This window comes from Amblyomma maculatum, chromosome 9, assembly GCF_055883805.1.
Source record: "Amblyomma maculatum isolate TAMU_Amacu chromosome 9, ASM5588380v1, whole genome shotgun sequence".
NCBI lineage: Eukaryota > Metazoa > Arthropoda > Arachnida > Ixodida > Ixodidae > Amblyomma > Amblyomma maculatum.
In genome coordinates, this window is record NC_139352.1 from 77108997 (window position 1) to 77126971 (window position 17975).

Below are 17975 nucleotides of genomic sequence, written 5' to 3' on the forward strand. Positions count from 1 at the left end.
GAGTACAGGTAAGATGCAACTGTTGTATACTTTCCTCTTGAGCGATATCGGTAAGCTGCTAGTCATAATCTGCGAGTGCTTGCCAAATGCGCTTCATCCCAATCTTATGCTTCTTGTTATTTCCTTTTCATGGTCCGGATCTGCGGTTACTACCTTTCCTAAGTAGACATAATCGCCTACTACTTCCAGTACTTCGCTACCTAACGTAAACTGCTGTTTCTTCCCGAGGCTGTTAAACAATACCTTAGTCTTCTGCATATTGATTTTCAAGCCTACCTTTCTATTTTTCCTGTCTAGGTCATCAATCATTATTTGCAGTTCATCCCCCGAGTTGCTTAGCAAGGCAATGTCATCAGCAAATCGCAGATTACTGAGGTATTCTCCATCTACCCTTATCCCTAACTGCTCCCATTCCAAGTCTCTGAATACCTCCTCTAAGCAAGCTGTGAATAGTACTGGGGAGATTGTGTCTCCTTGCCTAACACCTTTCTTTATGGGAATTTTGTTACTTTCTTTATGCAGAACTATGGTTGCTGTGCAGCCACTATATATATCTTCCAGCACTTTCACGTATGGCTCGTCTACCCCTGATTTCGCAATGCCTCCATCACCGCCGATGTTTCAACTGAGTCAAATGCTTTTTCGTAATCAATGAATGCTATGTATAAAGGCTGATTATATTCCGAGCATTTTTCTATCACCTGATTGATGGTATGGATATGATCGATAGTAGAGTACCGTTTCCGAAAACCTGCTTGATCCTTTGCTTGATTGCAGTCTAAGGTTGTCCTGATTCTATTAGCGATTACCTTATACGTAACAGACAGTAAGCTAATTGGTCTGTAATTTTTAAAGTCCTTAGAGTCCCTTTTCTTATGAATGAGGATAATGTTTGCATTCTTCCATGGTTCCGGTACCGTCGATGACACCAGGCACTGCGTATACAGGGTGGCCAGTTTCTCTAGCACGATATCCCCCCCGTCCTTTAGCAAATCTGTAGTTATCTGATCCTCTCCAGCTGATTTCCCCCTTTTCATAGTTTCTAATGCTTTCTTGACCTCGTCCTTGGTCACTGGTCAAACGTCTGACTGTTTTTCCCTGCCGCCAATATCGTTACGATCCTGACTACTATGGCTGCTGTAGAGATCTGTATTGAACTCCTCGGCTACTTTGACTACCTTGTCCATATTGGGGATGACGTTGCCCGCCTTGTCCCTTATCGCATACATCTGGTTTTTGCCTATGCCCAATTTCTTCTTTACCGCTTTAAGGCTTCCCCCGTTCTTTACAGCACGTTCAATTTTCTCCATGTTATACTTCCTTATATCAGCCACCTTGCGCTTATTGATTAGCTTTGATATCTCGACCAATTTGATCTGGTCTGTTCGATTGGAAGCTTTTATACTCTGGCGTTTCTTAATCAAATTTTTCGTCTCTTTAGACAGCTTACCGGTATCCTCTCTAACTATCCTACCGCCTACTTCTACCGCACACTCAGTGATGATATCTCAGAAATTATTGTTCATTGCTTCTAGAGTAATGTCGCCATCCTTGGTTAGAGCTGAATATCTATTCTGTAGCGAGATCCTGAATTCTTCTGTCCTCCCCCTCACCGCTAATTCGTTGATGGGTTTCTTTCCTACTAATCTGTTGCGTTCCTTTTTTAGGTTTAGGCTAATTCGGGACCTCACCATCCTGTGGTCACTGCATCGCACTTTCCCGATTACCTCTACATCTTGCACAATGGCGGGGGTTGAACACATTATGATGTCAATTTCATTTTTAGTCTCCCCGTTATGACTTTTCCATGTCCATTTCCGGTTCTTCCGTTTGCTGAAGAAGGTATTCATGATTCTTAAGTTATTGCGCTCTGCAAACTCAACTAGTAACTCCCCCCATTTATTCCTAGAACCGATGCCATAGTCACCTACTGCCTGGCTACTTTGACTATCTTGTCCATATTCGTGATGACGTTGCCCGCCTTGTCCCTTATCGCATACATCTGGTTTTTGCCTATGCCCAATTTCTCCTTTACCGCTTTAAGGCTTCCCCCGTTCTTTACAGCATGTTCAATTTTCCCCATGTTATACTTCCTTATATCAGCCACCTTGCGCTTATTGATTAGCTTTGATATCTCGGCCAATTTAATCTGGTCTGTTCGATTGGAAGCTTTCATACTTTGGCGTTTCTTAATCAAATCTTACGTCTCTTTAGACAGCTTACCGCTATTCTCTCTAACTATCCTACCGCCTACTTCTACCGCATGAGTGAATTCGTTTATAATTGCGATATGGTATCGACGACGAAAACCGTGTTGAAAATTATTTAGGATATTGTTAACTTCATGAAGCTCCATATATTTTTAAATAATCTGCTCAAGAAGCTTACAAGAATGGGGTGTTAGCGAGATTGGTCTATTACGTGTTAATAATTGTACATTGGCCAATTTATGGAAAGATAAAAACTTTCGCCAGATTCCATGGCATTGGAACAGTGGCGCTTGATAACGATTTATTAAATGTGATAATGAGGTATCTGCTAGTAAATTCAGCATAGCGTACAAAAAATAATTTGTTGCTGTCATCAGGGCCAGGACAATTTAGTTTCTAAATTCAATTTGAGGTTTAGAATGTCGCTAACCGAGGTGCGAGTAGCAGTGTAAGGAAAGATTTCGCAGTTATCAGCTGTGAATACAGATGGCAAATAATTGTTAAGTGCGTTGCTTTTACAAATTCATCAATAGTGGCAACATCAAACCAAATCAAACCTTTATTTTTTGTTCTCCAGAAACATGAGTTGGGGGAAAAGAGCTGATGTTTTTAGCAGCTCCATGAGTTCCCATACCCCGTAAGTATACAGAGTACATCATCAATGATTAAACTGTTAGGAGCTGTGGGACAAGTAAGATTGATTTCCAAAATTTGCGAGGGTTAATTTTTATTAAGTTTTATTAAGTTAAGAGGCCGCCCAATGCATTAGAGAAAGTGTGACGGAAGTGACATCAAAATTTAGGGTTAGCCAAATCGGCTCATTAGCAACGGCATCGCTGTTGCTACGAAAACTCGGGCCACTAGCAGGAGCGTTGCTAAGGGGGGGGGGGGCCCTTAGCAACGCAATGGCAGGCTAGCCCCGGGCTGGCCTGCCATTGATTTTTGTTGTAAGCCGTCATTGCACCCGCCACCGCTTCGATGGTGGACGACAGCTGTTGCGACGCGCGTCTTTCTCTCCCTCTTCTTTTCTTTATCCTCTATTTTCTCTACTATCCGCACGAGGCTGCGGAGGTGCCCCGCCGGGGTGGTGCAGTGGTAAGACGCCCGACTACTGTGCCGGAGTACCCGGGTTCGAACCCGACCTCGGCGGCTGCGTTTCGATGGAGGCGAAACGAAGTGGCGTCCGTGTGCTGTGCGATGTCAGCGCAAGTTAAAGATCCCTGGTCGAACTTACTCCGTAGCCCTCCACTACGGCCCTCTTTCTCTATTTCCACTTTCACTCACACCTTCCTCCCTTCCCTTACCGCGCGGTTGAGGTGTCCACAGAAAACAAGTGAGACAGTTACCGCGTCTTTCCATCCTATAAATCAATCCGGCTGCGGAGGTGGCTCAGCAACAGAGCCAGTAGCAGGCCCGTGCAATTTCTTTTCCTCCTTCCTACAGTCGCAACAACAGTCGCACAGCGGTAGTGCATTGGTTGTGATGCCCGATTACTGCGCCGGAGTGCCCAGGTTCGAACCCGACCACCGGCGGCTGCATTTCGAAACGATAAGGAGTCCGTGTGCTGTGCGATGTCAGTGCACGTTAAAGAACCCCAGGTAGTCATTTCCGGAGTCCTTCACTACGGCGTCTCCCATAGCCTGAGTCGTTTTGGGACGTTAAACCCCACAAACCAAACCAAAGGCGCAGAACCTGTCATGTCTGCGGACACATCAACCATGCCCAAAGGGAAGGTGGGAGAGAGGAGGTGCCGTAGTGAAGGGCTAGAGAATAATTTCAATCTCCTGGGGGCCTTTAATGTGCCCTGATATCATGCACCTTTCGCCTCCATCGAAACATGGCCGCCGCGGTCGGGTTCCAATCCAATTACTACGGTTCAGTAGCAGTCATAACCACCTAACCACTTCCTGCTCACGCCCCTCATGAGGCAAGCAAGGCTTTTGCCTTAATAATTATTATTATTACTATTAATTAAAACTGTGAAGATATTTAGCCAGTTAATTCAGCCGTTAACTAGACAATTCAGAGCCAACTTCGTGAAACGAGTCTTCCTCTATACTACTACTACTACTAATGATGATAATAATAATAATAATAATAATAATAATAATAATCGGCAGAGAAATATTACTGCGTATTATTATTATTATTATTATTTAGTAGTAGTAGTAGTAGTAGTAGTAGTAGTAGTAGTAGTAGTATTATAGGCTCTCTCAAGCTAGTGCCGCGTCCAACGTGACGCCCGTTGAAAAAGCATGCGCCGCTAATCGCTAGGCTGCTCGGCTCCTGGGGGCGGTAGATGCTAGTCGGAACAGCCCGTTTTCTTCGTCTCTTCTGTTGCTTTGTCCCTTGCAGAGTCACCGTACCGAGCAAACCCAAATACGCGGAAGCGCACTAGGTGCGGCCTGCTACGTCGCCCGAAACCGGCGGGAGGCGCCTACTTCCCGTCGCCACCGCCGCGGCGCCAGCGTTCGGGGACAGCCGCGCGCGGAGCGCTGCGCCTGGCTGCGCTTTCAGGGAGGCGTCGGCGTGGTAGAAGCCTTTTATTTTAAGGATATAAGAGCTGCGCTTCACACAATTTGGCAACACGAATTAGTATATACTGTCATGTCTAGTGTGACCATGTCAGCACTTAGCGTTTGCTCGGCAACGATGTATACTGGAGTGTACTCCGAAAAACTTAATGTGACGGTGGGTCAAGGCCACTCGATTGGAGAGCTCGCATTACCGTGATGTCGCATTCGAATCAAGTTGTTTGTCACACGAAAATGTCACCCGGCTGTGAACAATTCGAAGCTGTTCAGCTGTCATGGTAGCCTAATGAATAACCACTTAACTATGTCGCGAATTCCGTGTGTCATTTTCATACCATTTACTCATTCCTGCATAGAGCTTTTATATACAAATTGATGTTAACCTGTTCTAAGCTGACAGCGCTATCCAATAAAAATATATTGTCCTACTGTGAGAAACCTCTGTGAAAATGCGACATGTAACCAACCTTTCTATCTCATTCTGACAAATGTTACGTTGGAAATATGAAGATGTTTATTAGGTTAAATCTACATGATAACCTGGGTTCTTCGACTCAGTTGGAGACCTTAAACTTTTTACGCCAGAAGGCTATCCGTCATGGCTTCCCGCATTTTGCATGACCGAACTAAGCGCGCTTCATAGAGCCGGTCTGCCTCAAGGTGCTACGTATATACGCCGAAAGTTCTTTTTTCTTTACTATTTTTATTGGCTGCTCGCAAACCCGTACAATTTTTGCTGGATTGTAATTTTCAATGGAAGACCTCGCATCGAGTGTTCCTGTTGTGAAACTCTTAGCTGCGATCACAACAATGTTCACGCCTCAGAGCGCAACTGCAGCCGAGATTCAGCGAGCAGCCGAGTACGCTTATTAAATGGCCGCACAAAAAAAAAAAGGAAGAAAATGACCAATCGCAGATCGAAAACGTTTCATGAGAGAGGTTTATGCCATAGCCATAAATTTCGCTCCACTGTTGAGTTGACATTTCCAGCCCAGCTCGCTATCAGTGGGTGCCGCAACTTAACAATATCTTGCATAGCGCCTCAGTATGGGCACTATCATTTTTTTTCATAGATTAGCTGCATGTACTGTGTACAGTGAGAAAACAATGATGAAATCAAAAGTTTACACAGCTTGCTACTTCTCCGGACCTCTCCAGACTATCATCCTGTTAATGAAGGTGCTCGTGAGCTGACAAAGCTTGATTACTTCCTTTGCGGGGTACATCAAGCCTCCATTGTCCTTGGTTTTCATCAACCTGTAACTGGTCCAGTTGATTCATATTTCCTGCAACAGGCTTTTGCACGACTGACATGTCGCTTCAAAACCATTACCAAATATAGCATAAATTAAGCAATAACCTGGTAGTGATAAACAAAACTTGGGGTTCTTAAATCTCCTTACAGAGCCTCGTTAGAGTGCCCGCATTTTGCTACCTGCTTATTCACCGTATCCCGTAACTGCTGCCTTTGTCGCATATCATTAGAATGCAGCCTTAAGCCACCGCATTATATGAAATAGCACCCTACACATAGCTGTATAAAGCCCCTCTTTACTGCAGCCGTACGAACCTGCCCTATAGGAGTATAATGTGCCTGACTTGGGATCTAAGGGTCCCCATTTTCAATAATTCCCATTTCACCCTTACATCTTATTGACTCTCTCTGAATTGGCAGCTCCTGCCACATTGAACATGTCATGCGTTCTCATTGCGCCAAAGGTGTTTGGGCATATCACCAAAGAACGTGCCTCTTACCAGAGAGGTATTTTTCCGACTTTCCGCCGACAGAGCGGGCGCCGGATTTTCTGTGGAATCTGGCTTTTCAGTTTGTCGCATCGACTCAAACAAGAGTATAAACAAATGTTGTATGCACAGGCTCCTTTGCTTGCAAGGCCACTCAGACTAGCGCGGCAAAATTTAGAACAAATTGTATGCTTATATATATATATAAAAAAACGGTTCGTACCGTTTTTTTATATGTCCTCGCAACATAACCTGCGAGGAAAGCTTCTGGTGCTACCTCAACGTGTTCATCTGCTTCACAACACGTCGTTAAAAATCCTAGTTCATTGGCCAGCTTCTTGGTAACTCAATAGGTTAAACGTGATGGAACAGGAAAAGAGGACGACACAACTAGCGCAATTGTGCCGTCCTGTTCTCCTGTGCTCCCGTCGCGTTGTTTGCACTGTTAACCTATAATTAATCACCAACAAGTCCACTCTGCTGTCCCTTGTAGCAAATTCAATGGCAGCTGATAGGGCATTATGCTTCAGCATCTAGACTTTTTAACCTCAGCGCCGCTTTAATTTCAGAGGAAGTGAGTGCATTTCCACTCCTCCCTACTGCCTTTGTCTGAAGCGAGCTCAGCAGATAAAATTTGAGGGTCTCTTAGATGTCTCTTAAGCGGAGGACGGCGAAAGCCTACCCTTGTCCTATCATTTTCCTCTCATCGTTTGCCACAGTTCGTCATTTCAAGTCGTCGTTTGATATATTGGTCGTTTCCCAGTCATGATGAGTCTGCCTGCGTAGTCATTGTAGCCCTTACCACTTATAACGAAGCATCAACTAAGAATCAGCAGTGGTCATTATATGTCATCCTTTCACATATTGGTCATTTCGTAGTCATTAGCAGTAATGATGAGTCATGCCTAGCTATTATAGTCATTACCACACATCGCTAAGCACGTTTAATCATTTCTAATCAATTGCGGTCATTACATGCCGTAGTTTGATATACTGGTCATTACAAATCATTTTAGTCATTAACTATTATTAGTTATTAGCATTAGTCATTACCTCTATCAATGTCTATAACTTTTATTGATTACCTATCACCATCAATCATTTTCATTCTTAATCTCCCTCCTTGCACGTCCACTTTTGCGACTGGCACACCAGTGCACAGATGCGACGCACAGATAACAGGCACAGCTTCTGCGCATAGATTTTCACTCCATGAGCCTAGAACGGCTTTCGCCTTAAAAACAAAGGCATCCATTCTCAACGTTAACGTGCTTGCACACGCGCACACAAAAAAGTTTGCGTTTACCACGCAGACACGAGGCGAACGCGTCCAGAAAGGAAGCAAACCGCGCGCTCGGAGCCGGCGACCCCGGCGGCGACGTGTCCCCGAACAGTGCCGCCCTCAGCAAAAATAGCGGGAGCAACTGTAAACTCCCCAAGGACGCGCTTGCCCATTGACGGCGGCGCGACGCAGCAAGCCGCACCCAGTGCGCTTCCATCGAGCGGCCGTGGTTCAGGTGTGCTTGAGGTGTAAAAATAACTGGTGATAAGGTACTGCAGCAGTGGCCTGGTGATTTCGTTTTCCCCCTTATATGTGGAAGGTGCTGGTTCCAATCTCCTACCCAAGCGAGTAATCGCAAGTTGCCAAATGGGTACAATCTTTACCCTACTCTAATGCTCCTCTTGGAGTGAAGTTTTTGAACCCCCCTTCCTCGTGTAGACAGAGGACACCCTGGCCCAGTAGTACTTGCGAGCAGGCTAGTTGGCAGCGCCAGAGGTCGTGGGACCCTGGCCCATCTATCTGCCTTTGCACTGTCAGTTTATAACCATCAAATCAGATGCTGCAACACTTGGCTGCTCTGCTCCTGGTGAACTCACAGGTTTTGGATTTAACACCAAACAGAGTTAAACAAAAAAATTAGCAGACACAACTAAGACCGCTTATGTGTGAGAATTTTACTCTTACGTTACTCTGCATTGTTACTTTTTAAAACGCTGAGAGTAATATTACAGATGGCCAATCTGTGCTTGGCCGCATCACCTGCCAGCTACCAACTAACAGAAGAAAGCTTGTAGCAAAAAGGGCCAGGATATATACCGCCGAAGTTGGCAGGAGCGACACAAATGTAAAGCCCCGCTTTAACCAAGCCGTACAAATGTGCCCGCGCAGTTTAGGAGTAGCATGTCCGTCTTGAGATCAAAATTCCTTGCTGGCTGGTTCGATTGCGATCTCACACTGCCAAAGATGATAGCTATTACAAATTCATCTATAACATATGGTCTCGTGACATCACACAAACCGCAGAGAAATGAGCGTCTGGCCATATCACTTGCTAACTACCAACAGCCAGAAGGATGCTCATACGAAAATTGTATGAAAATTCATGGCACGGAAGCCGGTTTTAGTGCTAGTGGGACATATGCCTTCAGATTAAGATATAATAATGTACATGCACCTAAACTTGGCAGATTACAAAACAATGTGGTTGTGGCTTTGAAGCTCCCTACCTAGCACACTGCTTTGAAAAAAAATTTTAACATATAAGTGCATGCGACAGAGAATTAATGCGAATTCCACTGGTCGAATGGAAACAGAGCAACCTAAACCCCAACAGCGAGAGTTAGCCTTGGTCAACCAGCAGAAATGTGGGGTGCAAGACGTAATGCTGAACCGGTTCCAGAAGTTGAGGTTGCATCATAGTGGCAAATTGCGTTGCGACTGTTTATAGGCAGTGGCCTAGCACTGTGGAACATGGGTTTGCAAGGTGTTAAATTTAGACATTAATTGGTAGATGCACTTTCATGTACACACGCAAAAACGACTATAAAAAACAAAAAAAACCTTGCAACCTCTAGACGACAGATGAATAGAATACTCTCCTGCTTAAGTTGCTCCACATGACTAGTGGAATACATACAACCTACCTAGGTTGTCCACTAGAATCCGAAATTGCCATCGTGGAGGAAAAACTGCTGTGGCATGACCAGTTGAAATCGACGTATGTTACAGTCAATTTACGCCCAGCGTGTACCACATCCCTTAACACAAACCAACAAATATTTGATCCCTGAAACAAAGCACAACTATTTATTGCTCTTTTCATATGCTGTGGTCACGTAGAGTTGTGTAGGATCCTGTTGAAGGCATTGTACGAAGATTCCAGGTCAAAGATGAGCTGACGCACTTGGCCCTCATTCAATTCGTCCGAAGCAGCCATTGAAGACATAGTCTGTAGCCTGGTCAGTCGCAGCAATGGGCAAGTCATAGGGCACAGTTAGTGAGATGACTGTGATAGACATGTTCCTACACATCTCAGCAACAGATTTGCAACATGCAGCTGGTAGAGGACTAGCAATATACAATGGAAACAGAGGAACAAGCACCTGCGCCCATTGCTCATCGAACAAATCCAATGCAAAATGTGCCTGCTGTAATTTCGTTGTGTTCTACTTTTTGTGTTCATTACACCTTTTACCATGACTGATACTTCTAATATGACCACTGCATTAATGTGTATTCACCAAATGTATTGAGTTCATGCTGCTACTAAGTTCCTTGCACCTATGTATAATTTTGCCTTTAAGTTTTCCAATGTACAATTGTTTCCCTTTACTTTCGGCTTTATACCACACGTTTTGTTTTATTGAGTAGTTTCACCATAAACTCATATCCTTTTCTTTTTTGTCCTCATTACTCAATGCCCTTCTGGGTCTTGTAAGGTAATAATAAATAAAAACAATTGCAGTGTCAAGGCAAGATTTTGTTGGGAAAAATCTCTCCATTACTGAGGAAGAGATGTACTGCTTTGCACTTTAAGAAGATGCTGCTTACCATTCATCTACTTTGGCTTTGCCCTCAAAGCCTGCCGGTATGAGACTGAGCCTGCTCATGGTCTCACTCAGCTCACGCAAGTCTGGTTGCAGCTGCAAGGAAGGAATTCACCGTGTGTCAGCAATTATCACCAAAATCATGCGTGACATCAGCACCAATAAATTACCTCATCCATAGACTTGATTTCCAAACGTAGCTTGTCAATGATAGTGATGAAGAGCTGGAAGGTAATACAAACAGCATTTAGCAACAAAAACATCTTACAATAATGCGCTGTAGTGTAGCACTGTAAAATGTGACACAGGCTTTAATTCTATACACAATTTCGAGTAATACTGTTTTAGTATTGAATGCACATAGCACATAAAGAATAATTACCTGTTTGCTCATTCAATAAAACCACTACCCCTGCTGTTGCAGTATTCTGTGCACACAAGCTGCACAATTATATCACAGTGAATTACGACTACTTTATCTTCACCCTATTTGTTGCTGCAATTGCTCCACTGCACAAAGTTGGTGAGAACTATTAACTTTGCATTGCAGTTAATCTGCTACATGTCTGCAGTAAAGCCATGCACTACTGTTTCAACTACAGTAGAACTTTCTTATAATAAAGTCACTAGGATCTGCAAAACCCTTTACTATATCGGATGTTGGGGTTGACATGGCCCCTAAGATGATGTCTCATAAATAAATGGCTACCTACTAAACGTGTCTTGCTGCTTTATAAAAAAAAAGAAAAACACACTAAAATATGTTCTACCCCTCTCGTATCACCTCTCTGTGCAATTTTCTTTTTTTCAGTTATAAGATGTTTTTGTTTGCATCTTGTGGGAGTACTTCTTAAACATGAAGGCAACATGGCTACGAATACAACTGAACTTGATTTCATGTGAAAGTCAAAGCTTTGCATGAACACTGCATAATCTCCCACTGTTTCTGTTCTTTAAGAGATGGTAGATCAGAAATGCAGTGGCAATCAAGCACCACAAAACCGCACACAACGCCTCCACTTCTTGCCACTCTGCCTTGTGATGCGAATGTTCAGCTGTTTTTCCTTTTCCTATTCCTTGCTACACTTTTACTTTATTGTACTTCCTGAATGAGCCGCGTCACCTTCTTTTCATATTTGTAGTCAGCTATACTATTTTTCCCCACGAGCTGTATGCTTTTTCTCGCGACTCCAATGACTATGCAAATTTGGATTCTCCTCAGTGCAGGTGAGTATGGTGGTAAAGCCATTAAAGAAAACGCTCGGTGTTGTTATATATTTTTTTTTCAATAAAGAGAAATTTGCCTGGAAATCCGAAGTAAAACACCTGTGGCGATGTCAATTCGTGGGAAGTAGGTTGCCCCGGCCAGCTACACTTTACTATAACCAAGTTTTCATCAAAAATGTCTTTACTATAAAGGGTGAAATATGTACAGTCTTCTGTGGAAAATGGACTGTGATTTCAGTTTCACTTTACAGTACCCCGAGTTTTTACTATATCAAAGTTTACTATAGCAGGGTTCTACTGTAATACCGGGCAATCGGTATGAGAAAGATTATAGACAGAAGCAAACCTTGCAAACTTTAATGCTGTTAACAGTTCATTTAGGAAGGCTGTGTAAAAAGCATTCTGTGCTATCTCTGAAGCAAGTGATAAAAATGAGAATAAATTTCAGACACCTTCAAAGTTCAAGTGCTCTGTAACTAAGCAAGACTGTCTTGAGGGGTATGACTTATGCAACTCACATCACAATTCCTGCTATGCACATACACAACAAAAGGTGCATATATCCCACATGTAGTAACTGACCTTGTGAAACCCATTATAATAAAGTCACTCGAACCAGCAAGAATCTTTACTATATCAGGGTCCTTATTATATCAGCTGTTGGTGGTGACAAGGCTCTGAAGATGCTGGCTATTTATCAAACATGCTTAGCTGCTTCACGAAAAAAAAAAAAACACTAAAATACCTTCCATCCCTTTCTTATCATCTCTGTACAATTTTCTCCTTTCCTTCAATTATAATACTTTTTTTTGTTTACATTTTGCAGAAGTACCTGTTTAGCATGAATGCAACTGGTGTTGGATTTCATGTAAAAACCAATGCCTTTCATAAACACGGAGTCATCTTCCACTGTTTCTGTCATTTAACAGGCAGTAGATAAGAAATGTGTGTGACAGTTAGGCATGGCAAAGCTGCACACGGCCCGCCTTCTCTTCCTGTCAATATTACCTCAACCTTCGCGCTGCACAGTGGTGTGAATGTTGCTGCTGTTTCTTCCCTTCCCTATTTCACGCTGCACTTTTATTCCCTCTTATTTTCTGAACGGAGTGCGCTGCCTTCTTTCTAAGTTCATAGCCAGCTTTACTTTTTTTTTCTCTTATGCACTGCATGCTTTCCCTTATGGCTCCAAGGTATACATAAAGTTGGCTTCTCCTCAGAGTTGGTGAGCCTGGTGGTAAGCCATCAGAAAAAAAATTTTAAAAACACTCGCTTTTCTTTTTTTTCAATGAAAAATTTGCTTCGCGATTCTAATGCACACGTGACAATGTCATTTAATGAGAACTGTGTCGCCGCAGCCACATGCGCTTTAATAGTGCCGATTTTTATCAAAAATGTCTTTACTATAAAGGGGAAAAAATGTAGTCTATGGGTGACGAACTAGGACTTCAGTTTCACTTGGCTATATCCGAGTGTTTATTACATCTGAGCTTACTATAGCGGGGTTCTACTACTACCCACATTTGCCTTGACTCTGTGCAACCCCACGTTGCACAATGGTTGATAGTGATGCCTTCAATTAAGTATAATTTCTTTTCTAATGCGCGAGATTCCATAGGACAAATGCAGACACGTATTTCAGCTAGACATCTGCCACAGCCCACATCAGAAATTTCGATGGGGCACTTTAGTTAACAACAAGCTCTGTGACTGCTCTTACCGACACAATGTCAGCGATGCACTTGCTTGTGTTCCCTTTGTCATCCTTGATTGTGATGGGCCTGTCCTCGCGAATTCGTTCCATGGCAGCAGGGCAGTCCAGCTGGGCACACACCATGCAGCAAGAGGAAAGAAAAGCTTTAGTACCCACTGCAAGCAGAGAGAAGGTGCATATACAAAGGGTTCTGTCATAACATGCATGCAACGCATTTCGAATTTGATGCAGGTAGACTTCTGTTGCACAGCCATTTGATATGCAGAAAACAGTCCGGTTTTGAAATTTAAATGGTGGTTTTAACGTCGAAAGCAACGCATGGGCTGGAAGTGCATGACAACCTAAGCATAAGCTGCATAGCATGTAAAATGTGTTACGTTTGTGGCAAGATGCAGCTCCCAGGATGATGGTACTAACCTCCTTTCCGCACCATGCATAAAACCAGTGAACAATAAACATTGGACAATTTGCTTTCACCAGCAAGTGATGCAGATGAGTCACTGACTGCCCTGCATGATACAACCATGGACACTGTGGTGGAAGGCCTCAGATTAATTTAAGTGTCCTTTAACATGCACCAACATTGCAAACCACACAAGCACTACGCTGTGGACACGGCACACTGACATAGCATCCTGCCACCCTGTTCTAACTGAATGCAGAATTAAACAACTGCATGCGATTTAAATGCCTTCAGCGTAAAACAGAGGCTATGCCCTGCATGCTGTCATATGAGCACAACAGTTCTGTAGTTATCTGCCTAACCCTTGCATATGGCAACAGAGTTACAACTACACTACCATTCAGTGCACAATTTTTCCCACAGTGACCATGAAAGTAGAAATGAAGCATTGGTTAAAATATTTACGTTCTCAGCGCATTTTAATGGGCAAGCTTGTGGACAAATCAGGCACATCATTTGCCCACTTTCCCACTGAACTGCAGAGTTAGTACAGACTACATACTTTCCACTACACTTTCCACTACAGGGTATAAATGACAACCTTGCATAATCAACATGCCAAAAAGTTCCTCTTCAGGTGATATTGTAAATATGCTATACCATAATTTTACAAGCAGCAGTAGTGTCTTATGCACATGCGAGACCTTACCCGAAAAGCAGCCATAAACGCCTCCACTGTGGAGAATTCCGATCCTTGGACTTGCTTGAAGGCTGCCTTGTACTGAACCAGAAGCTTGGAACAAGCGGCAGTGTATCTGCGTTGATTCAATAAAGTCAAGTGTGAACCCCAGAACAAAACGCCGCACATCTAAAACATACTCTTTCGGAGTCACACAATCCTTAATGTACGCCTTCTCCAAGCACTGTAGCGTGTTGATCACTGCGTACAGATCAGCCATGTTGTCGTACCTGTTCAAGAAAAAAGAACAGTATTAGCAAAGTGGTATAAGATACAAAGCCGGTCAGTAGTGAGAATTTCAAGACGATTCGTACACAGCGTTTCCCCTCATATATCTTTTAGTGCACCCCTCAAGGTTTACCTTATGTTTCGGGCGATAACGAAGATGACCATTGGAACATGGGCTGCCTTATTTACAACGGGGACTTTTTCAACGCAAATGCTATCCGTGCTAGCTACAATATCAAGTAACGCGCTTAAACTGTTGTCACAATCACTCCAGCCCTGAAACCTAAAGCTTTCCATGGGAGATATAATCCCTTCGGCAAAGATGAGCTCAGCAGGACGATGGACGGCAGCGAACAGGGCGATCAATGTAGCCCTGCTCTGTCGAATGAAGAATATGCTTGCAGCAACTCACTTCTCGCGCTCCCGCGATGTCCGATGAAGACGGACCTCTTCATAGAGCTCGGGACGGTGCTCTGAAAATGAAACAGCGCAAAACGACAACTCGACTCGGCCGAAGCCCAGGGCGGAAATAAGCGATACTACCTTGGTTGTTGTTTTGTGACATGAGGGCTGCGAAGGAAGCCATCTTAGCAGCTGCGGTCAAAGCCCAGCTGACGGCTCAGTTCACAAATGAGATACAACGACGGAGTTTACCAAGCAGCGCAATTGTTTATAGCTGTCACCAACGATAACTCAGCAGCTGACATAACCCAGCCTGCTGTAAAAAAACAGAGAACTGCGCTTGAGTGTTGACTTGGATTGGCTCGCTGTGTTGTGAAGTTCTGCTTGTCGCCCTAGAAAATAAATAATTGTGTTTCAACCTGAAACAAAAAACTTGATTACTTAATTTGTTATTTTTGTGAAATATTAAAAAAATGTAATGTTTTAGTCGCCCTAGAAAATAAATAATTGTGTTTCAACCTGAAACAAAAAACTTGATTACTTAATTTGTTATTTTTGTGAAATATTAAAAAAATGTAATGTTTTAATTGTCATTTTGACACTACTTTGTACTAACAGTACTAAAGGACGCAATACACCCTACTAACGCCCTACTACAAAGTTAACTTCATTTCTCTTGAGAGTCTCTCGTTTCCCATGCGTCACATCCTTTATCCTCTTCTCTGCTAGCTAGCAAGCTTGCGTTGTCGTTGTGCGACCATGGGTCACGAAAATATCTGGTATTCCCACCCCAGGAAATATGGACCTGGCTCTCGATATTGGTAAGTAAATGAAAACATTGTGTGCTCTTCGTGAATATCCTATTGAGCCCATAATAGTCCTTTTCTGAACTAGTCATTGCCTTAACGTGCCGGTAGTCTTAAGCCTACTGACTGCCCAATATTTCCACGTGTGATCTTGCTTTGCCGGTAACAGTGCTGGGAAAGTGCAATGTAAGCATTGTAGAATCATGTTCAGCTCCGTCTGATTAAGTATCAGTCATCAAGACCTTTCTATTACTACGCGGATGTCATTTAACAGTTTTAGACAAGCCATGCACCCGATTTCTGTTAGCGGGCAAAACTAGTTCACGATTTCAACTTTCAGGCTGCGCTGTTTGACCTGTTTTAAAGCGGAAATCAGGAATGAAACATCGAATTTGCGATCGCTAGTCGCATACTTCGGGCTATCTCCTCTTCATTTTTTGAGGGGTTGGTGATTGAAAGCGCATATCAATGGTATTAGAAGGAAAAGCAAGGCAAAAATAAAGACAAAGACAGTGTACAGTGGTGAAATGATGTCGTTTACGCGTTGCATTAACCACACTTCTGTTCTTGTGCAGCCGAGTCTGCGCCAACCACCATGGACTCATCCGTAAATACGGACTGAACATCTGCCGCCGATGCTTCAGGCAGTACGCCGCGGACATTGGATTCAAGAAAGTGAGTGTTTAGCACGAAGTGTCAGTGATTCTTGCGAGTTGCATTGGCTTTGTGTGTGTGGTGAGGTTTACCGCAACTAAATGTTCGTTTCGGCAGATCTTTAGCAGAACGTGTGCGCTGCATTGAAGGGCCAGGCGGTGGAGCGCGCAACATGCTTTATCATATTAGTACGTCTCTGTTACGCGAAAAGCAGCATTTAACTTCTCAGGAAGCCTTTTCCGGAGTTTGATGTAGGATTATAACAGGGCTACCTTGGTCTTGCTAAGCTAGCCAGTGGAAGACCGCTTGCATATGAATTGACATTGCTTATCTTGGAGAAAATGTTCATCACATAGAAAAGGTGCAATGTATTTGCGGCTTACACCATTACAGTGCTTTTGTTTGATCCTGGACATAGTGGAATCTAAGGCGCGTGCTTCAAAATATGGAGCTGTGATCTATTTTTGAAAACTTTATTGAAATCCAGCAGTCTGATTGACCTAAATCTAGGAGGCTAGTGAATTGTTGCGACTCCTTTTGGAAATAAACTGCACCAATAAACTCCGCAGTCAGGTTCAGTTAATCAATATTCTATATAGTAGCAAGAACTGAAACAAGGGAAGCCTTTCAGCATTTCTTAAGCTCACAGTATACAAGGCAAGCTAACAGTCGCCAAAACTGAGGATAGCTTATTGGATTTTGTGTGTGTTTATGTTGGGAAATTGTGCAGTTTAAAACTGAGGTACGAGAAAGAATAAAAATGTTCTTTCAATTGTGATATGAACCTACGACTTCTCTATGTTGCATACTGCGCTAAGCCAGGCAGTGGCTGTCCAATTAGGGGTATTTATCAAATTCGCAGCTGAAAGGAGAGGGTCTGCCCTGTTTTGCATGCATGTGTAGTGCAGGTGTAGAGTACGAACATATGCTGCGTAAGTGCTATCACAGTGAGTCTAGATCAAATTCATACAAAGGAAAACAGTCAGGCCTTGTGATGTCTTTGCAGCAGCATGCTGCTAGATTTTCCTTTCCTTTATGCATATTAGTTTCATAGTGCGTCTTGAAACATAGCTCACGTCACATGCATACTAGCTCAATTTAATACATCTATCATGACTGTTGACATGTGATGTGTCAGTGTTATCAGTTCCCACCTCCGGTGACTCAGTGATTAAGCACTCTACTACTGAACTCTGGAAAATGCAGGTTTAATGAGGCTAAGAGCGCAAGGCACCATGTATACTGTTTAATGTCGGAGCATATTAAAGAACCTTGGGTGGTCAAAGCTTGTTTCATTTCTTTCAATGCCGTGTGTTGTGAGGTGCTCAATTTTTTTTTTTTTTTTTTTCTCCTTTTCAGCTTGACTGATCTTCCGGGAATGGCTTATGCGGGGACTCCAATAAACTTCCAGCCTGCCTGAAGGCAGCCCTGGGTCCAAAAAAAGCAAAACACGCAGTCTGTTTTCTTTGATTGGGGTATGTTTATTGTAT

The 17975-nt window shown here is 43.3% G+C and overlaps 2 protein-coding genes across 2 annotated transcripts; one reads left to right on the forward strand and one right to left on the reverse strand.

Annotated features, from left to right (window-relative positions):
* Nucleotides 1-9545: 9545 nt before the first annotated feature.
* Vps28 (vacuolar protein sorting 28) lies at nucleotides 9546-15388 on the reverse strand. The gene is made up of 8 exons (XM_084579110.1): nucleotides 15167-15388; nucleotides 15036-15096; nucleotides 14536-14625; nucleotides 14366-14471; nucleotides 13260-13361; nucleotides 10486-10539; nucleotides 10320-10411; nucleotides 9546-9724 (listed from the first exon to the last, which is right to left on the reverse strand). The coding sequence occupies exons 1-8, from the start codon at nucleotides 15207-15209 to the stop codon at nucleotides 9601-9603; spliced, it is 672 nt and encodes a 223-aa protein (XP_084435236.1). The 5' UTR covers nucleotides 15210-15388; the 3' UTR covers nucleotides 9546-9600.
* Nucleotides 15389-15685: 297 nt separating this feature from the next.
* Nucleotides 15686-17934, forward strand: RpS29 (ribosomal protein S29). The gene is made up of 3 exons (XM_084579122.1): nucleotides 15686-15846; nucleotides 16407-16506; nucleotides 17845-17934. The coding sequence occupies exons 1-3, from the start codon at nucleotides 15785-15787 to the stop codon at nucleotides 17851-17853; spliced, it is 171 nt and encodes a 56-aa protein (XP_084435248.1). The 5' UTR covers nucleotides 15686-15784; the 3' UTR covers nucleotides 17854-17934.
* The last annotated feature ends 41 nt before the right edge of the window (nucleotides 17935-17975 follow it).

Excerpts from the sequence above, each read along its gene's own strand:
- Vps28 (XM_084579110.1), bottom strand. The coding sequence starts at position 15,209 with ATGGCTTCCTTCGCAGCCCTCATGTCACAAAACAACAACCAAG. Across the intron at positions 10,412-10,485 it reads AAATCAAGTCTATGGATGAG|CTGCAACCAGACTTGCGTGA; the intron begins GTAATTTATTGG and ends CCTTCCTTGCAG. Across the intron at positions 9,725-10,319 it reads AAAGCCAAAGTAGATGAATG|GCTACAGACTATGTCTTCAA; the intron begins GTAAGCAGCATC and ends GCGACTGACCAG.
- RpS29 (XM_084579122.1), top strand. The coding sequence starts at position 15,785 with ATGGGTCACGAAAATATCTGGTATTCCCACCCCAGGAAATATGGACCT. Across the intron at positions 15,847-16,406 it reads GGACCTGGCTCTCGATATTG|CCGAGTCTGCGCCAACCACC; the intron begins GTAAGTAAATGA and ends GTTCTTGTGCAG.